The 27,277-nt window shown below is 39.0% G+C and overlaps 1 protein-coding gene across 1 annotated transcript; it reads right to left on the reverse strand.

The window, feature by feature from the left end:
* Window positions 1-329: 329 nt before the first annotated feature.
* CD53 (CD53 molecule) lies at window positions 330-27,261 on the reverse strand. Its single transcript, XM_030824863.1, has 8 exons — window positions 27,088-27,261; window positions 8,822-8,901; window positions 7,759-7,947; window positions 5,887-5,961; window positions 5,230-5,325; window positions 3,531-3,611; window positions 2,373-2,456; window positions 330-1,138 (listed from the first exon to the last, which is right to left on the reverse strand). Exons 2-8 carry the CDS (start codon window positions 8,882-8,884, stop codon window positions 1,067-1,069), a joined length of 660 nt encoding a protein of 219 aa, XP_030680723.1. The 5' UTR covers window positions 8,885-8,901; window positions 27,088-27,261; the 3' UTR covers window positions 330-1,066.
* Between the last annotated feature and the right edge of the window lie 16 nt (window positions 27,262-27,277).

A 27,277-nucleotide genomic window follows, 5' to 3' on the forward strand; every position in this document is an offset into this window, starting at 1 on the left:
CACAAGTGGCAAAGATCTGAGGCTTGCCAACAGCCAGGTGAGAGAGCTTGAAAGTAGATCCTCTTTCAGTTGAGCCTTAAGGTTACTGCAGCCCAGGCTGACATGTTGCTTACAGTTACATGAGAGACCGTGAAGCAGAATCACCCAGCTAAGCTGCTCCTAGATTCCTGACCCACAAACACCATGAGATAATAAATGTTTGTTGTCCTCAGCCACTAAATTTTGGAGTAATTTTTTATGCAGCAGTAGATAATTAATACACCTGGTTTGGTGTACAAATCAGGGTAATCAGGCTGGGTCATGGAAGGAGTGTTTGATATATAGGAATGTTGTGATTGAGATAATAAACTTTTATTTATTGAAGAGTAAAATAGTACATTAACAAAATCTTATCTGATAGAGAGATAACACCAGAAGTCTTCTTACTGTGATTATCAGCCTAAGTGACTACTGGTTGAAGTCAGGATATAAATCACTGGATAGTTTTTTTCTGGAAAGACTTAGAACACATCAATAAGGCCCTCTAATAAAGAAATTGAAATGAGATCTTGCCCTTTGGAGAAAGAGAATTGTGTAATTCCTGTAGCCAGGGCTCTTAGTCAAAGAGAAACAGAGGGTTGTGACAATGGTCCAGTGAGCCTGGCCCCAGAATTCCCTTCAACTAGTCTCTTGCTTGACTTTGGGGAGAAGACTGGGCATTATTTAGAGGCTGGAGACTAATTCGACAATGGGAAGATGCAAAAATTCATATCCTGGGTTCACACTTTGATTTTGGGCCATTAGATCCCGTTTCTCTTTGCCTCTCTTGTCTAAAAGAGGCTCAGATACTAGTTTCACCACTTCGAGAGGCATGGCTGCTGCCATCAGTGAGTGAAAGATTGTCTTGCTGCCTGAGATGGGATGTGCCTGGCCAACACCCACTTCTCTGGTTGTATAAGACAGGGACCTAAAAAGGGTAAGGATGGGAGGAGGATCATCCCGCAGTGATCATGTAGGGCTTCATGCTATAAATGGTTTTGCATTTCCAGAGATGAAACAAGTCTCTTCACCACAGGACAACTGCAGATCATAGCCCTATGGTCTGGCTGGTTTTATCAATCTGGCAGTTCAGGGTCAGTGCAAAGGACATCCCCAACACCTGTGAAAAGAGTTGGGAAAATTTGAAGTCTTCATAAGAAAACCATTTCTTTCACAATGCCTGGGACTGGCCTCTGAGAAAAAGAATGTATCCATTACACTGAAACCACCCTTCCAACCATTACTTTCAAGTTTCTCTCAGGAGCTCTTTCCTTTAGTTAAAGAATAGCAGTGGGGAGAGAAACGGGGTCAATGATGACAAGATAACAGGCTGTAAAGTACTGGAGCATGTTTTATCTTCTGAGGAAGCCACAGAAGCCCTGCTGCTAGGATGGTCATATTCTGCTCACTGAACACTGTGCAATGAGTTATCTCTATCCATGCTCTGTGCCTCCTTTGTTTCCAAACAGAGAAAAATCATTTTCTCTGAGCTTCCTGGTTGAGTTTTAACTAATCTATGATATACCCAACACTTGGGTGGAAAAATGTTAGAAAGATCACATTATTTTTGTCCTTTTTTATTAAAAAGGACAGAAAACTACCCTCAATTCACCCATCACTTGTCAAACTAAGCACAGAAACAAAGAAGAAATTGATTGCAATTTTCGTCATCAGCCCCTTAACATGCAAGATCAGGTTTTCAAATGAAATGCTTTATTAATTCATATTTTTCAGACCAGCTGAGGAGGGATCAAAGTGGGATTCTGCTTGGTGGCTTTTTGTTTGACTGTGAATCATGTGAATCACTCATATCTCTGAGGAATGAATTGACCAGAGAGATGTTCTTTTTTTTTTCTTTTCTTTTTTTTTAGAGACGGAGTCTCGCTTTGTCGCCCAGGCCGGAGTGCAGTGGCGCGATCTCGACTCACTGCAAGCTCTGCCTCCCGGGTTCACGCCATTCTCCTGCCCCAGCCTCTTGAGTACCTGGGACTACAGGTGCCTGCCACTACTTCCGGCTAATTTTTTGTATTTTTGGTAGAGATGGGGTTTCACCATGTTAGCTAGGATGGTCTCGATCTCCTGACCTCGTGATCCTCCTGCCTCGGCCTCCCAAAGTGCTGGGATTACAGGCGTGAGCCACCACGCCCGGCTGAGAGGTGTTCTTATAGCACATTTTCTATATACCTTAAAGCAAATTGTTAATTACATTATTTGCTACTTGCCTGGGGGAATTCAGATATTAGCAAAAATAGCTAACATTTATTATGTAAATACCGTGTACCTGGTATTATTCTGAAATCTTACCTGACTTAATTCATGTAATCCTCACAATAATCCTGTGGTTAAGCTCTTACCTCAATCACACATACACAGATGGTGACGATTCCGATATACAGGAAATTGGAATGAAACCACAGTCTTGCTTTCGCATAGCAACCCTAGAAAACATTTCAGTTACAAATGATACTACTCTATAATTCCACCATATCAAGAGGATTATTTGGAAGATACAGTGCTTTGCATTTTGCTTTATGTAATACAAGAGACTTAGGTATCATATTTTTATTTTCTTTGCATGAATGAAGAAACAAGCATAAGGTGGGAAATATTAAACTAGAGACTTTTCTGGTGTTGTTATCATTACAGTGGTACCTAATGTAGAAGTCCTAGATCCTTACCCACTGAGTTAAACTAGCTTCTAAGAGGCAGGTCAGCAACCGACGTCCTACTGTCTTTGAACACTCAGTGCTGACCAGAGATTAACATAGGGCATGCAATACTAAAATTGGTTTGCATTTCACTTTCTGCTTCAACATTCAGTAAATCCATCATAGCCCTACCAAGCGCCAGGACAGTTGCTGGTCAGTGGGTGTCCTAGTCTTTGTCCACAAACCTGAAAAATCCTGGAGATTTCCAAACCCCTTCAGGAGCAGATAACACGAGGAGGCAAGACCTCAGGGATTTGGTCTAGTTGGAAGATAGTTGTGGCTTCCTCTCAGAGCCTATTCTGGAGGTCCAAATGAATTGGACAGGTTGTTTCAGTAGTTCCACTAACTCTGTCTCCCTCAACTCCTTACTCCTTCACCTATGATTCATTTTCCTAAGGGGCTGGATTCTGCCATCTCCAAGGAAGAAGAGCAGAGGAAGAGGGAGAGGGAGAAACTTTTCTATCTCAACCCCATACATTTCACTTTTAACCATAAGGAGACCTACTTCTTGCTTAAGAAATATCTAGACACAACCCTCTCCTACTTTCACACAAAAGTAACTGTTCCCCTCTAATGTAATAGTCTAGTGTAGCAAGATCAGTCACAGTGTCTCCAGTCTAAATGAGTTTGTTCCTATGTTTTTCTGACTTTTCTAATTACCCAAGGTGGTTGCCCTGGCCTCTCTTTTATTCAAGGTCCCCTGTTTCTCGACAGAAGGTCCAGGTCCTCTATGACTGCAGTTTCCAAGGTAATTAAACATTTAAACAAAGAGGTCAATAACAGAAACATTGCCAACAAAATTACCTCCACTTTTGGATCTGAGGGGCAAGATGCTGGTGGGCTGCTGGTCCAATCACTCGTGCCATTTATACCACAACACCGCAGCTAAAAGCCAAACCCCCAAAATGATGATGGTTAGAAAGTCAACAGTGAAAAAAGGCTGTGGACCTTAGAGGAAAAGGTGGGCCTTTCAGATCTGACTCTATAGCAGAAGTCCAGAATTGGTCTGATTACTATGGGCTCCTTGAAACAAAGTGCTTTCTAATCTGTTATACCATTTCATTCACATAAGATCCCTGTGGAGTAGAGACCCCTGTGCTTAATCTAGTCACATTTTACAGATCAAGAATAAGGCACCCAGGGACTGCATAATGGAGGGATTAGGCTGACCACCCCTGGACCCACCAACCAATCTTACTGTGTCTTAAGATCACAGTAAGGAGGACCGTCAGACATTATGTACCTGCTTACACGATGCAACAGGAAGTGACAGCTATGGCAACCTTACCACAAAACAAAAACCACATCAAACTTTTAAATTCATGGGGCTTATGGGAGACAGAGACTCCCTGATACCAAAATACTCGAGGAAGCAACTAGCCAGATCTAGAGAGTGGAGAAGTCTAAAGGACAAATAGCCTAATTTCTTTCTACAAAGAGCAAGAACAAAGAGGTGTACTATTATAGATTAAAAGATAAATAGAGAGACCTATCATTCAAATATAAACACATAGGCCTTGTTAAGATCTTGATTTGAACAAGTAAACTAAAATTTTTTGAGAAAATTAGGGAAATTTAATTATAGACTTTATTAGTGGTATTAAGAAATTATAAAATTTTAGGTGTATTAAAAAGAAGTTCTTTTATATTTAGTGGGTGAAATAATATATTGTCTAGTATTTGCTTTAACGTATTCTAACGAAAAAAGTGTGGGGAATTAGATGAGATGACACTGGAAAATGTTAACTGTTGAAGAGTTGGGAGATTCATTTTTCTGTTTTTCTCTTTACTTTTGTATATTTCTAAAAATTATATAATAAAAAGTTTTCTAAACTGAATTGAAAAAATAAAGAATTGGAGATCTAAATAAGTTAAGTGACTACCCCAGGGCTACCCAATTCTGGTCTCCAGGCTCTCATTCCTGTGCCATTTCTTCTACTCCACACTAAGCTGGCGTGTGGTCATAGTGGTACTGTTTTGAGACACAGATAGATTATACTGGTGCAAAGCTCCATCTTTATCTCCCAACACATCACGTCAGGAATGCAGAGCTTGTATATGCTGTACAGATACATATACATGTTTGTGGGTGGAAACAGCACATGAGGAATGGGGTGTTGGTGGGCTAGGTAACAAGCCTGATTTGGGCAACTCAGGAATTCAATGGCAATTTCTTGTGTTATACAATGCTGTTTTCAGTAAAATTTTGGAAAATACATAAACTAATCCACTTTGCTGTGTTTGGGTCTTCTTCACATCCTAGTAGAACTTAGATAATAAACCTATTCATGTTAGAAAAGGATGAAAGAGAGAATGTAGAGAACTTTGTACTAATCAGACTAATTACTGGGCTCCCATGTTTGTGATAGCCAAGGTGTTATTCTGGGATTCAGGGATGTGGACCTTAGATTCTGAAACTTCCAGAAAAAGGAACTAGCCCCCAAGGATTTAGGCTTGAAAATGAAGTCTGGGCTGATCTGAAGAGGATTCCACCTGTACTCACAAATGACTGGATGGAGTCCCACGCTGCCTTGGTGCTATTGTCTGAGTGGTAACGGTGGATGCTGTCGGTCAGACCCTTAGCCACATATTCATTCAGCTGGGCAGGCACATTCCAGCAGAGGGGACATGGTAAAAAGCAGGTGAGTTCAAGGAATAAGGAATTTCCAGTATAGGTTAGTGGTTCCACTTGCTCCTCCCTTCCAAATGGTCTTCTCAGAACTAAGGGTGAGGGGAGGGTGTTTATCTATGGGCATACATGCTGAGCATGAGGTGGCATTGAAGGAGGAAGTATTTAGTAGGCTTGCTTTCTTCTAGAGCTCTGGCTTTACAAGGGAGGAAAAGGGGCAATTAAAGCAAGGACTATCCTTAGGCACTGAGGCAGACATTCTCTCCTGCCAAATACACAGAGGAAAGCAATAGAGGAAGAGACACTTGTTTTACTGTTCTTTCCAGGCACCTCTCAAGATACCACTCAGATACAATCTCTTTCATAAAAATTTTTTCTCCCCCCAATTACAATTACTCTCTGTTTCCTCTATCCTTCCACCTCATTTCTATCTCTATTATAGGACTTATTTTGTAATTTTGTACCAACTTCTCCACTGCATACTCCCCACTTTCAGTATTAAGACAATGAGTTGTTGTCTTTATAACTTACCTTCTGTTCATATACAAAGAGCAGGATGGCCAAGGTCACCTCAGCAAGGAGGATAATCAGCAGCAGGATGAAGAACTGGGACAAAGCAGATACATTCTCACCGCACTGATCCCTATTCTCGTCCCACTCCCACTCAGCTCTGGGAGCATCCAGGGGCATTTGCACACGTGCAGTATGTTCCTGTTCTGCCTCCTCGGGCCGTTGTAAGCCTTCTTTTGTTTTGTGAAAATATGTGTTCTTTTTCTACAATTAGACTCTAGAGGGCAGATCAACTGTCTTCTTTGCTCTCTCCTACCTGCTGTGCCTATCAGAGCACTACATGCATACTACATACACAACACCACCTGTTGAATAAGTTAAGTAATTTAGACATCTGCCATTTGAAGCAGTTAAGCAAAAGGTCGGTAAACTAGATCATTTGGGGCCTGGTCCTTTCTACAAGATCAGGGATACCTCTGGGTGGAGGACTGCCGGTAGTGGCTGAGAGGAGCCCTGTACAATGGTGGAAAGAAGGGTCCTAGCCATGGTTCTAACTCGTATTTGTTTCCAGCTTTCAATGCTTATTCCTTTTATGCTAATAATACACAACAGAAAACATTTTCACTTATTCCTTCTCCTTCACCTTTTTTACCCCAACGTTAATTTTGACTGCTTAACATTTACTTTACCCCATGTCTGCTATCTTCCATCCTTTGCCATTAGTCTGAGAAATATCTGAGAAGAGGGACTTTTTTTTAAAATTCTTTCTCTTGGCTCCAGTTTAAGGGTTGACCCATACCGACTGGGCGCAGTGGCTTACGCCTATAATCCCAACACTTTGGGAGGCCAAGGCAGGTGGATTACCTAAGGTCGGGAGTTAGAAACCAGCTTGACCAATATGGAGAAACCCTGTCTCTACTAAAAATACAAAATTAGCCGGGCATGGTGGCACATGCCTGTAATCCCAGCTACTCAGGAGGCTGAGGCAGGAGAATGGCTTGAACCCGGGAGGCGGAAGCTGTGGTGAGCTGAGATGATGCCATTGCACTCCAGCCTGGGCAACAAGAGTGAAACTCCATCTCCAAAACAACAACAACAAGAAAAAAAATAAAGAAAAAAAAAAACCACCACCAAAATGTTGAACCGTAATGGAAAAAAGATTAACCAACTGACTTAAGGAAGAACCAAGGTGATTAGAAACCCACGCCTATTGGTAGAGTGGCACTGTTACACCAAGCTCTGTTCTGGGAACTCTAGAGAAATGTAGAGCTCAGTGCTCTGCAGGCACTGTGCTTACAGGCAAAACCTAAGCCTTAAGGTACTCCTCAGGATAGTACCTGATAGGGAACATGCAAAAGGCTCTAGCATCTCTCACATTAGACCTCAATGGCTACAGCCAGAGCCCTCACCTAAGTTGGATCTCTCTACAGAGTATCTTGTGCAGATATGAGTTAAGGAAGCATCCTTTGGCATTTGGGGAGGAAAGAGTCTAGAAATTATTTTCCATTAGTTAGCAACTCTGAGTCAGAATCTGAAAGTACATAATAATAGCTAGCATGAGGAGGATTTTGGAAGATGGATGATACCTGATTTCATCCAGACATAAAGAAAAAATAAAGTGCTGTAAAGGGGAATTATAATAATGGCAAAAGTTATTATTAGTAGTGTAAAAATGGCTACAAGGGGGATAGCAATGCCCTCTTTCACCTGTCCATGGGACCCTAGTCATACATAATATACTATTGGTCTGGGCAGACTTGGCTGATCTAAGGTACTAATCTCATTTTCCTAGGATCTTTCTGTGTCTATAAGTGATCTACCAAGAAACATCTTGCCTGGGATTTAGGCACCATCTCCCCGACTTGGGGCACCACATCTGCTGTAAGGACTCACCGACATAAGCAGACACTTGTTTTCCTTGATAGAGCCCATGCAGCCCAGGAAGGCAACTACCATGATAATAGAGCCCACGATGACAAACACATTGCCCAGCGTGAGGGAGGGGAGGTTATGGAAGAGCACTCCAAAGTTGTTGTGGATCAGCAGGTAGATCCCAAAGCCCAAAATGCAGCAGCCACAGATCTGAAAGGAAGAATCCCACAACATCCTGAAGCAAAATGTGGTTCTTGGGGATCTCCTCATATTCTCACTTCCTTGAGATCAGAATCACTTTATTTTTAACTGGCTCAATCAAGAGTCTCATGAACAATTTCTTTACCAAACTTTTCCATGCTTACATTGGAGAGGCAATCCCAGCTTTCTCATGTGGAGGCCTACTCACAACTCTTCCTACCCATTTCCAGATACCAAGGAAAGATCACTTCTGTGAGCCACACAATATCTTCACCATATATAGGTCTAACTTCTTGTTCCTTATCTTTTCAGTCGCTCACACATGGCTTTCCCTGTAGAAACCATCACCATGTAGAGAAGATGCCCGGCTTGAGGAAGCTCATCTAGCTAGGCAGAAAACTAGAGAAGCCAAACTTATAATAATCTTCTCATATACACAAGTACCAACCCATCCTGTATCTGAAATTCAATTGCTGAATTTTGTACAGTGAAACCTCCCCAGAAAGGGTGACTTTCCTTTCAATCACTTATTATTTCAAGGAATCTAGAAAAAAAAGACAAGAAAAACAGAGGCACTCAATATCCAGAACACAGTCTCAGGTTTCTCACCTATATATGTTAGCTATGAGTAGTAGTAAACTAAAGCCCTCAGAGAGAAACAGCACCTCCATTAATAACTGCACTAGTACCTTTCAATTTTGCAGGTTTATTCTGTGGCAGGAAGAGGGGAAAAATTATTCCTCCTTTGTTTCTAGGATGGTTGTGCTGGACATGACCCAAATATGCATGCATTTTACCCCACGCCAGCCTCTTCAGTAGAGGAATGAGGAGAGCTTAGCTGGGTAAAGGTGAGCCTAACCATGCTCAGAAGAGACACACTTACCCAAAAGAGCAAGTTGAAGAAAAACAGGACATACTTCAGCAATTTCAAGCTACTCATGCCCATGCCGTGATATTCTTGCCCTAAGGAATAAGGAAGAAGGAAGTAAGTTACCTGGCTCTGTAAGGTAGCCAGAGATCAGAGTGCACAAATGTTCAGGGATCTCTAGCATTACCTTGGGTTTGAGCTGTGGCTCTCCTCTGGAAAGTTTCCCCAAACTCTCCGCTTTCTTAGTTCTGAACTGAAATACCAACTGGCTCATCTTAGACATTCACTTTTTGTCCAATTCAGCAAGCCAACAATGCTCAACATTGAATTAAGTATTGTAGAAGAAAATAGAGCCATTCTTAGAAGAGGATGAGTCACAGTGACAGAGACCAGGCCAGTGCTTTAGCTCTAACTGCAGTATTAGCAACTAGTGCCTGGGCACTTAAGCCCTTGAAGTCAGGGATGGACTGGTCAATCAGCCATCAAGAAAGCCAACAGCTTGATCAGCCAGTTTCTTAAATACTCTGTGATTCATGTACATAATACATTTGATCAGTAAACTTCTCCACATGAAAGTAGGGGGAACATATCCACGCCTCATTTATTCTTTTATTGCAGAAACATTTATATTTCCTGTTCTAGATGTTGTGGAAGATGCAACCATGACTAAGCAGTAGCTATCCTCCAGAAGATAACATTCTTACAGCAGAGATAAAACAAGCCAACAAATATGCAATGGGGAAGTAAAAAGAGATAGCAATGTCAGCTTTATTTTTTTCAACTAGAATGTCATTTTCTTATTGAGGACATCAATGTCCAATGTCTGGTCCTCAATTCTAGAAATCCAGATACAGAATTTTGACTTTTCATTTTCATTTTCCTTTTCCCTTTCCTTTCCTTTCTCTTTCTCTCTTTCTGTCTTTCTTTCTTTCTTCTTTCAGGGTCTCAATCTGTCACCCAGGCTGGAGTGCAGTGGCACAATCTCAGTTCACTGCAACCTTCGCCTCCCAGGCTCCAGTGATTCTCCCACCTCAGCCTCCCAGGTAGCTGAGACTAAAGGCATACACCATCATGCCCAGATAATTTTTGTATTTTTAGTAGAAACGAAGTTTCACCATGTTGCCTACTCTGGCCCCAAACTTCTGACATCAGGTGATCTGCCTGCCTCAGCCTCCCGAAGTGCTGGGATTACAGGCATGAGCCACCGCACCTGGCCAGAATTTTGAATTTTCTGTCAGAGGTAATGATATTCTATAAAGTGACTCATTTTTAAAACTGTGCACAGGACTGATATATCAAGCAGAATGTTGAGGCAGTGATTTTTTCCATTAAAATTGTGCCTTTTCCAGTGCATGGGTCACTTATGCAATCCATAGTATCTTCTTTGCAGTTTCAAGGTACCCAGGAATCACATGGTCTTGAGGGAATAGTTCATTCAGGCTGTAGATAAGCCTGATGATCTACTTCTCTTCCACAATAAAGTGAATTTCTCTGTTGTAAACACCAAATACTTGTATCTATCTCATACCCTTTTCCTTTACTTTGTGCTCTTTTCCCCCTTTTTCTTCTTGTCTTACTCCTCAGGATTATTCTTAAATCTACATCATTACTTTAATAAAATTAAAATAAAATAAATTAGATTATAAATGCATTTGAATATATATCAGAAGTAAAGTGTGATGATTTACTACCCAGGCTTTGGGGTCAAACTTGAATTTTCCTCTTACATATGCCTCTAAACAGCTATGTGAGAATTGGACACCAACTTAACAGTTCCAGTCACAATTTCTTCCTATGTAAAACGCGCCAACACTTATCCCTTATAGGGTGCATGTGAATATTAAATGATCTTATCACACAGACTGGCATACAGCAAGACCGGTACTCAATAAATTGAACCCATGATTATTTAGTCTTTATTTATTTATTTTTTTATTTTTTTTGACGGAGTTTTGCTCTTTCGCCCAGGCTGGCATGCAGTGGCATGATCTCAGCTCACTGCAACCTCCACCTTCCGGATTCAAGCCGTTCTCCTGCCTCAGCCTCCCGAGTAGCTGGGTTACAGGCGCCCGTCACCACACCCGGCTAATTTTTGTATTTTTTTTTTCAGTAGAGGCGGGGTTTCACCATGTTGGACAGGCTGATCTCGAACTCCTGACCTGGTGATCTATCCGCCTCAGCCTCCCAAAGTGTTGGGATTACAGGCTTGAGTCACCGCGCCCGGCCGATTATTGAGTCTTAAAGAACTACTCTGTTTATCAGGAGTGAATGATGAATTTGAATGTTTCCCAGCCCTTTATCAGTATCACATGACAAAATATCTCATAGAGTAAGACATATCTATGAATAAATAATCTTATTCATTTTATCTAGAATTTTAAAAAACTAAATTAACTCTTAGAATGTGACATTTGCCAGTCCTCATTTCCAAATTCTTGAGAACCCTTCCTGTTGCCCTTTGCACAAGCTACATCAATCAATAAAAGATAAAATATGTCAAGTCCCAAAGAACAGTAACAAAGGCCATGAAAATGCAAAGATTTTCAGCTGGGTTGATCAAAGAATATTTCATGGTGGAGGACATTAAAGCTGAAACATTCAAATGAGTGTAGTCCCCTTGAGCAGCTAAACACGGACTCTCATGATTCACTGTACCCTAGAGCTGTGCTACAGCTTTGAGCCCTTAGAATCTGGCTAGTCTGAATGACTATGTGCTATAAGTGTAAAATATACACTTAGTACAAAAAGGATTATGTCAGTAATTTTTCAATATGGATTACATTTTTAAATTATAGTATTTTGTACATATTGAGATAACTAAAATGTTATTAAAATTCATTTCACCTTTTTCATTTTCCTTTTCTTAATGTAAAAATATAAAATCACGTATTTGGGAAATGTGCCTCTGGCCAATGGATTAACAGGGACCAGATTTACCCCCTCACCGGAAACAGCTAAAAAATGTAGATTATAAAATAATGATCTGCAAAACACTAAATGTAAGACAATGAAGGACACAGACCCATGAGAGATGGGAAATAAATTGTGTGAGCCCTGTGATTGCCTCAGCTTATATTCACAGACAGTTTCCAAACCATGGAGCATAGAGGGAGAGCCTGGCAGAGCTGAGACTTTGAGGAGACCAAGGCAGCTAGGGTTTACAGGACACAGCAATGTACAAAAGAAAGGTGCACAGAGAGCAAACTCCAGAGATTTGCAGCGGGTGCTTGCATCAGTTTCCTATTGCTGCTAAAACATTACCACAAACTTTGTGCCTTAGCAACACAAATTTATTATTTTACAGTTCTGAAGGTCAGAAGTATACATTCAGGTTGTTGGCTAGGCTACATTTCTTCTTAAGGGCTCAGGGAGAGAATTTGTTTCCTTGTGTTTGTCAGCTTCTAAAGTCACCTGCATTCCTTATCTCCTTTTTTGCATGTTGCAACTTCTTGCTTTTGTCATCACATCTGCTACTTTCCACTCTTATCTCCTGCTTCATTCTTATAAGGGCCCATATGATTAGATAAGAACCACCTGGCTAATCCAGGATAATCACCCCATTTCGAGATGTTTCATTTAATCACAACTTCAAAGTCATCTTTGCCCTATAAGGTGCATGGACATATTTGGGTCCTATTATTCAGTCTACCAAAGTGTCCATTAAGAATTTAGCTGAGTCCTGATTAGCATCTGCATGTACAAAACTACCCAAGGATAGGTACCATCTGAGCAGTGCCTGGCACTCACACAGCACCAGTGACTATTCCCACCAGTCAGACTGGAAAACCCCAAGATTCACAGGCTAGAGTACACAGAAGGATGTGGCCTCAGTAATAGGGAACAGATAGCTCTAGACTGAACACTGTTCTACCCAACAAATCTTAAGAGTAAGGGCCCAAAATATTAAACACTTTCCAAGTAACTTAAGTGCATCCTAAAACAAAGCTCAATAAGATTTATAGGAATGCCAAATATTTAGCACCCAACAAAGTAAAATTTACACACAGATTCACTCAAAATATCAGGCATGCAAGAAGCAAGAGAGTACAACCTATAACATGGCGATAGAGGAAAACCAACCCAGGTGTTAGATTAGTAAAGCCATTAAGCCAGATACTATGTTTTCAAAAAAATAGGCTGGGCGCGGTGGCTCATGCCTGTAATCCCAGCACTTTGGGAGGCTGAGGTGGGTGGATCACAAGGTCAGGAGATCGAGACCATCCTGGCTAACACCCTGTCTCTACTAAAAAATAGAAAAAATTAGCCAGGCGTGGTGGCAGGCGCCTGTAGTCCCAGCTACTTGGGAGGCTGAGGCGGGAGAATGGCATGAACCCGGGAGGCGGAGCTTGCAGTGAGCCGAGATCGTGCCACTGCACTACAGCCTGGGCAACAGAGCGAGACTCCGTCTCAAAAAATAAAATAAAATAAAATAAAATAAAATAAAATAAAATAAAATAAAATAAACATAAATAGAGACATGGAAAATATAAAAAAGACTCAAATCAAACTTCTAAAGATGAAACTACAATGTGTGACATAAAAAATACACTGGATTGGATTAATGGCAGATTAGATATTGCTGAAGAAAAAAACTAGTGAACTTGAAGACAGCAAGAGAAAATATCCTCAAAGAAACACAGACAGACAGACAAAAAAAAATATATGTATATATATTTTTTTTTTGGAGACAGAGTCTTGCTCTGTTGCCTAGGCTAGAGTGCAGTGGTGTGATCTTGGCTCACAGCAGCCTCCACCTCCTGGATTCAAGCAATTCTGCATCAGCCTCCCGAGTAGCTGGACCACAGGTGCATGCCACAATGCCCAACTAATTTCTGTATTTTTAGTAGAGACAGGGTTTCATCATGTTGGCCAGGCTGGTCTCGCATGCCTGACCTCAAGTGATCCACCCGCCTTGGCCTCCCAAAGTGCTGGGATTACAGGTGTGAGCCACCATGCCTGGCCAGAAAATAAAATGTTTTAAATGAACAGAGTATCATGAGTTGAGAAATAATTTCAGGTGGCTTAATATACATGTCATTGGAGTCTCTAAAATTAGGAGAGAAGAGAGATAGAAAAATATTTGAAGAAATAATGACCAAATAAAATCCGAAATTTGATGAAAATAATATCCCTATGGAACCAAGAAGCTCAATAGCTCAATGAACTCCAAGCACAAGAAACATGAAGAAAGCTACACTAAGGTACTTTATAATCAAAGTACTCAAGGAACAGTGATAAAAAGAAAATCTTAAAACAACCAGGGGAAAAAAAGACCTGTTATGGACTAAGGAACAATTTTAGGGATAAGAGCAGACTTCTTATTGGAAAACAGGCAAGCTGGAAGAAAGTGGAGCAACACATTTAAAATACTAAAGAAAAAAAATTGTCATCCTAAAAGTCTACACCCAATAAAAATACATTTTACTAACTTAAAAAAAGGACTTTAAGATATACAAAAGGTGAAAGAATTCCTCATCAGTAGATCCATATTACAAGAAATGTTAAAAGCAATCCTCTAAGTAGAAGAAAAATAAGACCAGATGGAATTACAGATTTACACAAAGGAACAAAGAGCACCAGAAATGGTGACTACAGGAATAAATGCACAGTACTTTTTTTCTTGTTATTTAAATCTCTTTAATTTATTTTTATTTTTGTTTTTTTGAGGCAAAGTCTTGCTCTGTGACCCAGGCTGGAGTGCAGTGGCGTGATCTCAGCTCACTGCAACCTCCGCCTCTCAGGTTCAAGAAATTTTCATGCCTCAGCCTCCTGAGTAGCCGGGATTACAGGCATGCACCACCACGCCCAGCTAATTTTTTGTGTTTTTAGTAGAGAGGGGGTTTCGCCATGTTGGCCAGGCTAGTCTTGAACTCCTGACCTCAGGTGATCTGCCCATCTCAGCCTCCCAAAATGTTGGGATTACAGGCTTGAGCCACTGCACCTCGTCTTAAATCTCTTTTTTTTTGTTTTTGTTTTTTGTTTTTTGAGACGGAGTCTCTCTCTGTTGCCCAGGCTGGAGTGCAGTGCCGCGATCTCGGCTCACGCAATTTCCGCCTCCTGTGTTCACGCCATTCTCCTGCCTCAGCCTCCCAAGTAACTAGGACTACAGGTGCCTGCCACCATGTCCAGCTAATTTTTTGTATTTTTAGTAGAGACGAGGTTTCCCCGTGGTCTCGATCTCCTAATCTTGTGATCCGCCCGCCTCGGCCTCCCAAAGTGCTGGGATTACAGATGTGAGCCACCGCGCCCGGCCAAATCTCTTTAAAAGATGCTGAACTGTTCAAACAAAAATAATAATATTGCATTGCATTAATAATAAATGTAAAAGTAAACTTTATGATAATAATAGTGTAGAGACTGGGAAGGGAGAAATGGAAGTATACTACTGTGAGCTTTTTATATGCAAAGTGGAAATCTCACGTGAAGGTAAAAATCTTAAAAAATACTCGATTAATCAAAAGGAGCCAGAAAAAGAGAAAAGGGGGAACAACAAATGGGAAAAAATAAAGAACAAATAGAAAAATGAGACAAATAAAAAACAAATATGCTAAAATCCCAACCATACCAATATCACAGTAAATGAAATGGTCTGAATAGTTAAAATATGAAGCAGGAATAAATAGATGGATTAAAAAAACAAGACTCAATTATGTTGCCTACAAAAAATGCATTTAAAATATAAAGAAGCAAATACATTTTAAAGTAAAAGGATGGAAAAAGATACCATACTAACACTAATAAAAGGGAAAAAAAGGCTGGAGTGTCTATATTAGACTAAAACAAACACTATTACAGAAAAAATTATCAAGGATAAAGAAGATTACTTTATAATTATAAAGGGACTGATTGAGCTAAAGAACATAAAAATCCTAAGTGTTTTTGCACCTAGTCAAAATTTATGAGACAGAAATGAACAGAACTGAAAGAAGAAATAGACAAGTATAAGTTAAACTTGAATAGTTCAATATCCTTCTCTCAATAATTGATGGAATCAGTAGACAGAAAAGCAGTAAATATTTGAACAACAGCATCAGTCAACTTAAACTAACTGATTGTGATAGAACACTCCACCCCACAACAGCAGAATATATATTCTTTTCAAGGTTACATGAAACATTTACCAAAATAGACCATTCTGGACGGTAAACCAAGTTTCAACAAATTTAGAAGGAATTGAATTAGAAATCAATAACAGAAATATCCCTAGAAAATTTCCTCAAATTGGAAAACTAAATAGCATACTTCTAAATAATTCATAGATGAAAGAAGAAATCAAAGAGAAAATTAGAATTCTGAATTGAGAAAAGCTTTAAAAACATGTTGAAAATGTGGGAATGTCACTAAAGCAATATTTTGGGGTGAATTTTAGTGCTAAATGTCTATAGCTGAAAGGAGAGTGGTCTCAGATTAACGACTTCAGATTGCATCTTGAGAAACTAGAAAAAGTATAACAAATTAAACCCGAAATAAGCAAAAGGAAGTAGATAATGAAGATAAACACTGAAATCAAACAGAAAAACAATTTTAAAAACCTCACAAAAGTTGGCTCTTTTAGAAGAATGATAAAATTGATAAACTTATACACAGGTAATCAATTTTAAAATAGAGAACAAAAATTATCAATATTAGGAATGAGAGAACAACACTACAAATTCTATAGATATCAAAAAGATAAGTCAATGTAATAAATGACTTCATGCCAATACAACTTAGAAAAAATAGATGAATTCATTGAAAGGCACAAATTACCAAATCTCACTTTAGAAATAGATAACCTGAATAATCCTATCTCTAATAAGAAACTGAATTTGGAGTTTAAAAATCTTCCCATAAAGAAAACTGCTAGTCCAGATGTCTTATTGATGATTTTTACTAAACATGTAAGGCAGAAATAATACTGATTCTATATCAAATCTTCCAGAAAATAGAAAAGGAGGGTACACTCTCTAGCTTATCCTGTGAGGCAAGAATTTTCAGATACTAAAAGCAGAAAGATATTACAAGAAATAAAACCACAGGCCAATGTTTCTCAGAACAAGATGGGAAGATTATAAACAAGATTATAATAAAAAGCATCTAACGATATAGAAAAATGATAAGAAATGATGAACAAATGGGGCTACTCTCAGGAATGCAAGTTTATTTTAACATTGAAAAAAGTACTTAATCATATTAACAAACTGAAAGAGAAAATAAATTATCTTCTCAATAGATACAGGAAATTTATTTGACAAAATTCAACATCTATTTCTGATGAAAACTCTTATCAAACTAGGAATAGAAGAAGGCTTATGCAAACTTATAAAAGGCATTTATGAAGGGCATAGAATTAAGAACATCATACTTAATGGTATAATACCAAATGCCTTACCCTCATATAAGGAAGAAAATAAGTCTGTTTACTCTTAACTACTCTATTTGGCATTGTACTGGAGTTTCTAGGCAGTGCAAATGAAATATGAAAAGAATGGCATCCAAACCGGAAAGAAAAAAAAGTAAAACTGGCTTTGTTCACAGATATCATGAATGTCTTTGTAGAAAATCTAAATAAATCTACAAAAATACTACCACAACTAACAAGTAAGTGTAGCAAGGTTGCTAGAAACGAGATTCAATCCACAAAAAATAATAGCATTCTATGCACTAGTAACCATTAGAAATCAAGTATTTTTAAAAGTATCATTTACAATAGCATCATATATGAAATACTTAGGCATAAATCTGACAAAAGTTGTGAAAGAATTGTACACTGAAAACTTAAAAACAAACATTGCTGAAAGAAATTGAAAAGATGCAAATAATGGAGAGATACACCACATCCATCTACCAGGAATTTTTAAGATGTCAACATTTTTAAGATGTCAATTCTTCCAAATTTATCTATCGATTGTAATCCCAATCAATATTACAGCAGAATTTTTTGTAGACTTCAAGAAATTAATTCTAAAATTCATTTGGGAATGCAAAAGACTTAGAATAGTAAAAATGAGTTTGATAAAGAACAAAATTGGAGTACCAACACTACCTAATTATATTACTTTCTATAAAACTACAGCAGTAAAGACAGCATAGCACTGGTGTTAAATAAACATATCAAGAGAACAGAACAGAATCCATATGTATATGGACAACTGATTTTCAAAAAATACAAAATTAATACATTAGAGAATGAAGAATACTTTTTTCAACAAATGGTGCTGGAACAATTGTCTATTGATATGCAAAAATGAACTTGCATTTATACCTCTCTCCATATGAAATCGTAACTAGTAATGAATCATAGATCTAAAGGTAAAATCCAAAACTATAATTCTCCAGAAGGAAATATTTGCAACCTTGGTTATGCAAAGAGTTCTCAGATAAGACACCAAAAGCACAATAAGTTGATAAATTGGACTTCTTCAAAATTAAAAACTTCTGCTCTTCAAAAGACACTGTTAAGAGAATGAAAAGACAAGGCACAGAAGGGAAAAAATATTTCCAAATCACACAGGAGATAAAAGGCATGTATCCAGAGTACAAAAACAACTCTTGAAGCTCAATGGTAAGAAAATAAACAATCCAATTTTTAAAATGGGCAAAAGATCAGAACAGACAATTCACCAAAGAAGATACTATATGGATGGCAAATAAGCACATGAAAAAAATTCTCTACTTCATTAATCATTAAGGAAATGCAAATTAAAACCATGGTAAGATACCACTCCACATCTCCTAGAATGGCTAAAATGTTTTCAAAACCTGACCACACCAAGTGTTGGCGAGGATGTAGTGAAACTGGAACTCTTACACACTGTTAGTGGGAATGTAAAATGGTATAACCATGTTCAAAAGCAGTTTGCTGGTTTTGTACAAAGTTAAACATATACTTATCATATGATCCAGCCATTCTACTCCTAGGTATTTACCCAAGATAAATGAAAGCATATGTCCATACTAGGACTAGTACAGGAAGGTTCATAGTTTTATAGTTTTATTTGTAATAGCCCAAACTGGAAGCAACCCAAATGTCCATAAACAAGTGAATGTATAAATAAATAGTGGTATAATTTTACAATGGAAACTACTTAGCAATTAAAAAGAATGAACTATTGTTATTCTCTACAGCACAGGTGAATGCAAAAATAATCATGGTGAGTGAAAGAGGTTAAATAAAAAAGAGTACATTCCGTATGATTCCAGTTTATAACAGTTTAGAAAATGAAAACTAATCTATGGCAACAGAAAGCAGATCAATGATTGTCTGAGGATGAAGGTGGGGGAGGGCAGGAGGTGAGTAGAGAGGGAGCCGGGAAGGGTGAGAGAAAGGGATTACAGAAGGCCACAACAATCTGTGGTGAGTGATGCATATGCTCAGTGTTTTGACTGTGGTGATGGATTTATGCATGTACACTTACGTCAAAGGCCCCTCCTAATTTGCTCCTGTCCATCACTCCACACTCATGGCAACACCTCCTGTATTATACTTTAAAATTTAGCAAAGCAATATTGAATCCTTGTCTTAATGCTTCCTTCCTTACTTTGGTAATGTGTTTCTTTGCTGAAATTTTCTCTTTTCTTTCTGGCCTCTTATTCTGGTTAGTTACTCATCATCCTAATGATGTGTCACTTTTCCAGGAAGTCTTCTCTGTTTGTGTCTAAGTCTTCACAGCCAATCCTCACTTGCCCTAAGGAGTATCTATAATACCTGTGTACCTCTGCCATTGTACTAACCATTTTGTTTTATAAGTGACTATTCCCTCACTAGAATGTGAGCCCCTTGAGGGTAGGATCTATGCTATTCATCTTTGAATTCTCAAAGCCTCATTACCTCAGAATTATCTGTTGTAGTGGAATGAACATGACACTGCAGAGTTAGGAGCCTTGGGCTTGATTTTTAGTCTGCTAATAAACTGATGTTTTGGACATAGGAAAATAACTAACTTACCCATCAGTAACAGAAAGGAATTGAGCCAGATGCCTCCTAGAGTCACATCAGCCCCAACATCCTGGTATCCTGTGACAATTAGTTCAGGCCGGTGTAACCTAATTGTCCACAGATCACCAGCTGGCTAGGTGCCCACAAACTTAGGGACATTCCTACTGATTCTTTCCTTCACGGACAGGAAGAAGAACCTCTTCTTTGTTCCTCTCCCACTTTCTACCTCTCTAGATTCATACTAAATTGAGTAATAAAATCTTCTCACCTGGTGAAGATCGTCACTACTTTTGCCACATGCCATAAGGGCCCCAGAGAGAATGCTGCTCCGTTTCCTCTTCCCCTTCTTCACCGTCACTGGGCAGTGATTAAGCCTCCCACCCCTTCCAACTACCATCTAGAGGAACTGATACCCCTCCCACAGTCAAAGTCTATGACTCTTAGCCCCATGACTCATGGTTCTATGCAAAAAGCCACCAACATCAGTTTCCAGGAAACCTGTGTGACCAAACTGCACTTAGCCGTGGCTACCTTCCACAACTCAACATGCAGGTTAGGGATCAACTTTGCCCTTTAGTTTCCTCCAGTGGGCTTGGGCTGGTAGAACCTGTGGATTTCTAATTCCATCCCTGTCTTTTTTTTGACCTGTACTAACAGCACCATGTAATCTACTCTTGAATTTAATCAAGCTTAGAAGTGGTTAAGGTTGGATAGAGGCTTCAAGAACCTCCATCAGGCTGGCCGTGGTGGCTCACACCTGTAATCCCAGCAATTTGGGAAGCTGAGGTAGGAGGAGCCCTTGAGCCTAGGAGTTCAAGACCAGCCTGAACAACATAGCGAGACCCTGTCTATGTTAAAATTTTTTTAAGTTAAAAAAAAAAAAGAACCTCTATCAGTTCTTCATCTTCAGCCTTATCTGATCCAATATTACAAGCTAGTCTGGAGCCACGTAAGACAGCTTTCATGCTACATAGACCATTACGCTTATGAGATATTAATAAGTGCTCTTCAAACAAAAGCCAAGATAAAGAAAAAAAACAGTGTAAGAGAAAAACTTGTTATATGGTAATGTGCGCTGTGAGTCTCTAAGAGAAAAATATGTTTATATAACTACAAACCTATTTTTATGTTGGAGATCACTTATTAACAGGTCAAATAACATAGTATTCGGTGGAACACAGTTTGATAAACACTAGCTTTGGAATCAGACAGGTCTAGTTTTGAATTCTGGTAGCACTACTTATCAGAAGTGTGACCTTGGGCAACTTGCTTAACCTGTCTTTCACTATATCTTTGAAATAGGGCTATTAATACTCACCTCAGAGGTTGTTCTGAGGGTTAAATGAGATACTATTTCCAGGATGGCTCAGTCCCTGAGTATCTGCCTTATTCAGTGAATACTCACTGAAAGATCAAGTTCAGAGCTTACCTACCAGTCCATTCCTAAGGGTAACCCTTGGCTTCTAATAGATTTTTAGAAATAAAATATACACGGGGCCAGAATAATCCCTTGCTTGTTTCATACCTTTTAAAAAGAGGTTTCGTGTGCCATTTGTAAAAAAAAATTAAAAAATAAAAATAAATCAAACAATAAAGAAAAGCACTTTTTTTGTCCATTTAGGACAAAAATTTTCAATGAAAATTTCAAATTTCAGTAATAAAATATAAATAAATAAATGTAAGTATAGTTTCTGTAAGACTTCCTTTCAGTGAAGAAAAGCGTTTAATAGAAAAACACCTTTGTATGCTAACATTGAGAATACGTTATTAGAACACATTTCTTTCTCCATTGAAATCTGTTAAGACATGTTGGAAAATCCCAGCAATAAAAGGCAAATGTAAGCACAGTTTCTTTAAGATGCATAAATTGTTTTCTTTCAGTGAATGGAAGTGTTTGGTAGAGAAACACCTTTGTAAGCTAAGATTGAGAATATATATTATTAGAACACATTTCTTACTCCATTCAAACCTATTAGGAAAAGTTGAAAAATCCAGCAATAGAAAGCAAATGTAAGCATGCTTTCTTTAAAAAAATTTCTACATTTAAAAAATAAAGAAAAGTATAAAGAAGAAAGCATAAAGTCTTCTGAGATCCCACCTCCCAGAGTTAACCATTATTAGCATTTTGGCAAATGTCTTTCCAGACACTTCTCCATATACATTTCTGTATATACAGATTTGTCAATTTACATACAAGAGCATTCGCAAGGTAATTGTGGCTCACTATCCCTTCCTACACAGAGTCTGTGGCAGTCTTTGTTCCTTAGCAAAGAAAATTGAGGCTGTGATTAAGAAAAAATTTTTCTAAATAGGAGCGAAAATGTGTCCCATTGAGGGCTCCCAAATTTAGGCCTTCTTGCCCAAACAAACTTAGATACATAATAGATAGTTCACTGAATCCCACAAAATACTAAGTTCCTCATAAATGTCTTATTTATAATCCTCAAATCAGCCCGACAACTTAGGTGTCATTAGCCCCATTCTGCAAACAGAGAAGCCAAGGACTGGCACAAGGTCACCCAGCTAAGAATCATCAAAGGCAGGGTGAAGGCCAAGCTCCTTCAGCCTCCAAAGCCCATGCTCTTTCCTCCATCCCAGGCTCTGGTTTTGTGCCTGTTACTTCCCAACTCATTTGGTGCAATGTGTTGAGCATCCAGGAGAAGACCTTCCATTTTTCATCAGCTTGTGCATCTGCAGTTTGAACTCCTGTGAGCAGTGGCTGAGGTGCAATCAAAGTTATGGCTATACGTCCTTTTGAAGAGTAATAAGCAGTTGTAGAGGAAGAAGTAGGAGAAAAATAAAACGAAGCCAAAGCATCAACTCTCATGTATTAGTGTCCACTCATCTCTCCATCAACTTATCAAGGAATGTCTGTTATCTTATTCCTTCCTAAAATTGTAATCTGGTAAAAATTTTGTTTTTTCTAGGCCGCTGTTAGGGGAGAGGATTTGGTGATTTATAGAAGAAGAGAGAAATACGGAAGAAGAAAAGAGAGAAAAAGTGAAGAAAGACAAATCCAGATGATCTTGGAAGCACAGTTCCTCCCATTTGGGAGCTCAGCAAGATACTAATAACAGCTGAGGTGGGACAGGGACTCTTCTAATAAGCTTACTCCCTAAATCAGGAACAGTTACCTAAAACAGTTAGCACTGTTACAGAGTCAAGAGACTAGAGGTTCTCTGTCCTCCTATGGAGAAATATGCAGAACTTTACATACAGGGTCCCTCGGCTAGAGGCCTGTCCATGGTGTCTGCAGGCTGGCTATGCTCAGATTAAGCAAGACTCTTTGTGGGATAAGAAAAGCCACTTTGTTGGTATTCCTATCAAAAATTTAAATAACCTGAATCTAATCATTAGGAAACATCAGATAAACCCAAATGGAGAAACATTCTGAAAAAGAACTGACCTTACTCTTCAAGAATATCAATGGCAAGAAAAACTCAGGAAGTGTTCCAGACTAAAGGAGACAAAAGTGACAGTTGAAGGCAATGCGTGACTAGAAATATCCTTTTGCTATAAAGAATATTAATGAGGTAATTGGTGGAATCTGAATAAAATCCATAGATTGTTAATTATATTGCATAAGTGTTAATTTCCTGGTTTTGTTCATTGTAAAGTGGTTATATAAGAGAATGCATTTGTTTGTAGAAATATACACTAACATACTTAGGGAAAGGGCATCAATCAAGTTACTAATTACTCTCAAATGAGAGAGCCAGAGAATAAACAAACGAAGTAAAATGTTAATATTTTGGAAATCTGGGTGAAAAGGATTCAGAAAGTTTTCATAATATTTTTTCAACTTTTTTATCAGTCTGAATTTTGTCAAAAATTTTTTAAAGAGATGGAAAATAAATAAATGATCTAAGGGATTGTCATCTCAAAATCATTACAATTTGTCTTCTATGTTATAAATACTGAGATTCTACAATAGTTATTTTAAGACTAAACCATGGAATAATTCTTGAATGCCTTTATTTGCTCCTGATATAGAGTAAGCCATAAGTTCAAATTTACTTTAACAAGTAAACTTTAACAAGTTTTAAAAGATACGAGGCATTAAAATCATTTCTTACCCCTATTCCTCAATCTAGTTCTCCTGAAATAGAAAAGGCCAAACAAAAAGGTTTGGAAAATAAAATATATGTTAAGTATTTAGTTTGCTAGCATAGTAGCTTAAGATCAATTACATTTACAATTAAGTTGTATTTTTATGTTTGCTTATTTTAAAATGCATTAGGAATTTATGTAAATGAAGAATACAGTCTAATGATGCTTACTTAATAAAAAATCTCTTATAAAAGGGACTATAGTATAATGTAGAAGAAAGAGCATGCCATAGAGAATCAGAAGACATTCTAAATGACTATTAAGTGATTTTACGATTTTTGGACAAGTCATTTTACCTGAAAAGTAAGCAGATTGGACAGTTGCAACAGCTCACATTCATTGGGCTCTCATTATGAGTTAGATACTTTATTTGAATCTAAATAATCTCTAACTTTGCTTTAAGTGACCAATATTCTAATTCTTGGAATATAGCACTCTCATTTTAAATGATTATAAAAATGTATGCTTGTGGCATATTTTCTTTTACAACAGTTCTTGGTCATAGCTATGACATACTGATGCTATTGCTTGGGTAGAAATTCTGCTGTGAGCTTATGAAATGGATAATGAAGAGAGAGCACTCACCTCTAACTCTCAGCATAGAGATTGCTGGCCTTTACTCTGAGTCGTCATCCACTGGCTTTGCAAATGTATGTCTTTCTCTTTCCCAAAACCTACCTCCAGACAGCCTTCCCAAACTGACCACCCAACCTCCAGCTCAATCGTTCCCTCCTCTGCCCCAGCAGCCATGCTGGAGTCCTGCTCTGCCCAGCTATCTGGTTTCTCTGGGTTACTTTGCTTCAGTGCCTTGCACCTGCAGTGGCAGATGGGTCCTAGGAGCTTCCTGAGGACAGGTGCCCAGTCTCTAGGGCCCAGGGTGATCTACACACAGTGGATGCTTGCTCGGTACAAGAAGTGCCCTGGGCTTACTAATCTAGGAACGCAAAACAAACCACTCTAACTGAATCAATGCAGTATTTCCTGGAACAGAAGCTAAGCTGAAAACAATGGCTGTAACCTCACAAGAAGCTCCACCCTTCCTTCTGCTCTAAGTGAAAATCTAGGTTGAGGAGGCAAAAACCTGCCTCTTCTCCCTCATTTCAACCCCACATCCCATCAATTCTGTCATGTGAACATGGTGGGCATAGCCCCACCCAGAGCTGGACCTAGGACCTGCCTGGTCAGCGATCTTGCTCTCCACTTTCTGGAGCCAAGTAGGAGAAAGGGCTTTCCACTTCATGTGGCTCTGTAAACATGGTGTGTTATACCGCAGTCTCACTTGCTTTCTCTCATTTCTAACATGCCTGGAGGTACACACTTCTTTGAATTTGAATATACAGCACCCTTCGTCTAGAATGTCTCCATAGCAAACCCATACTTCTGTGAAAGTGAACCCACCAGTCACCTCTCCAGGGAGTCTTTGGCACACTCCTAACTCCTCCTACAGTTTGTGCACGTTCTCCGTCTATTATAGAAAACAGCACATTACACTGTACTTGTATATTGCTGTGACTGTTGTCCACAATAAACTCTACAACTCCTTTCAGATGATAATCTTTTCTGTTATCCTGTATCTCCAGCACCAAGTGCCATATCTGGCCATGGGGTACGAGTGGGAAAGGAGAACCAGAGTCTGAGGGCCTCTGTGCAATCAGAGGTCAATCAGAGGGCACAAAAAACCAAGGACCAACAGACTTTGTCCTTTCTAGTTTGTGCCTCTTGTCAGTGAACAAAGGTGAGGTCACTTAGGTGGTGGTAACCGTAGCTGTGAAGGCATGAACTTGGAATCATTCCTCATGAATATAAAGGTACCCAATCCTTTCATTTAAAAGTTAAATGTTCTTAACTGACCCACACAGGAAACATCACAGGAAATAATGTTTCAGTTCAGTCTTTGCTCCCATTCAACCACAATTTCAAAATAGTACAGATTCTCCTCAAGATTGAGAAAGCAAAACCTCTTTGTTTGTCCAGCAGCTAGGAGTTTGCTTTATCTCAGCTTTCTTCCAAAGCACATGCATAGTATGATCTCTTATCTCCCATGGGAGTTACTTAAGAGTAGGACTGTTTGCTAGACAAATATTCTCCTTCTACCTTTTCGTCTCCCTCCCCCACAATTCCCAAAGCACAGTGCCTGGCCTCAGGAGGCACCTACCACTTGATTATTAAGTGAACTTATTTAAAAGACTGCTTTTTATTTTTTAATACAAGGCTCAATAAACTCTGAGGTGTTTTGGGAATCTGGAGCCCTCTCCCCTGTCCCCATCCGTCTTGGAAATCTAGAGCCCTCTGCCCTGTTCCCAGCCCTCATTCTTAGATGGGTGGGTGTAGTCAAAGAGAACTTTCTCTTTTCTGCTCCAGGGCATAATCAAGTGAAATTCTCACAGGTCTTGGAAGAAGAAAGCTCTTATATAGAGTTTCCTATGGAGGTCACAGAGAGTCAGGACCAAAGCTCTGCTAACACTTTGCTGAGTCCATGCAACCTCAGTCATTAGTTACAGCACATGATTGGAAATTACTGCAGTATCAAGTTTTGGGGATTGCATTTTATACGTGCATTTCATGTTACATTTATCAGTGGTCATGTTTTGTACACCAAGGATTATTTGGGGAAATGCTGAGGATCACAATGTGCTTCCTGCTCCTTAAAAGCCAATAATCTATGCATCCTTTAGAGGTGTCTAGCTTTCACCTTTTAAAATACAGTTACTGAGCACATCCTGGTGTTTTGATTTTTAGCCACCTTTCTGTTTAGTGGCTCTGAAGAACCACAGTGGGAGTCACTAAATTTACTTTTGAAATTTTCTCAAATGAAAAAATACTGTGTCTTCTAGCTGTCTTTCTAAAGACAGCTCTGGATGTGGGTTCTTTCCTCACTTTAAAATCACAAGACCAGTTTTCTGAAGACCAGAGCACATAGGAAATCTCCCCAATGTCATCTCACATAGAAAGCTCCAGGCATCAGGAATTACTACACAGAGTAATTCAAGCTCTGAAGCAATTAAGGCATGTGAATGCCTCGACTCAGAGATTTAGATAATGGGAACCTGATTAAGTAAAAGTATTTTTGGCCTGATTGCCTTTGGGGATGTTACTAGGATCTCGCTAATCTTTTTTACTTTGTGCACTAAATATTTGTGAAAGAGAAGTTGCCGGAGATTTTATGGTTACTAGAGAGGTATATGGAGACCCCTAAGAATACGCCCTACCCCACATTAGACAGCAAGCCAAGTTAAAATGTCATCAACCTTACCTTTTCCAGGCACCGTTCCTCAGTCCTTGAGGCAGAATTTAGTGATTATCCTTGAGGTGGCCGAGACAAGGCTGGTAACACAGATATCCGGGGCTATTTGTGTAAAAGGAGAAGTGAAGGGTGAAAAAATATGATCGTGCTGTGACGACAGGAAGCCCAGATGAGAAGAAGGAGGAAGTGAGGCTGAGTC

Source organism: Nomascus leucogenys, chromosome 12, assembly GCF_006542625.1.
Source record: "Nomascus leucogenys isolate Asia chromosome 12, Asia_NLE_v1, whole genome shotgun sequence".
Taxonomy (NCBI): domain Eukaryota; kingdom Metazoa; phylum Chordata; class Mammalia; order Primates; family Hylobatidae; genus Nomascus; species Nomascus leucogenys.

Excerpts from the sequence above, each read along its gene's own strand:
- CD53 (XM_030824863.1), bottom strand. The coding sequence starts at position 8,884 with ATGGGCATGAGTAGCTTGAAATTGCTGAAGTATGTCCTGTTTTTCTTC. Across the intron at positions 7,948-8,821 it reads TCTTCAACTTGCTCTTTTGG|ATCTGTGGCTGCTGCATTTT; the intron begins GTAAGTGTGTCT and ends TCTTCCTTTCAG. Across the intron at positions 2,457-3,530 it reads CCTCAGATCCAAAAGTGGAG|GGTTGCTATGCGAAAGCAAG; the intron begins GTAATTTTGTTG and ends AATGTTTTCTAG.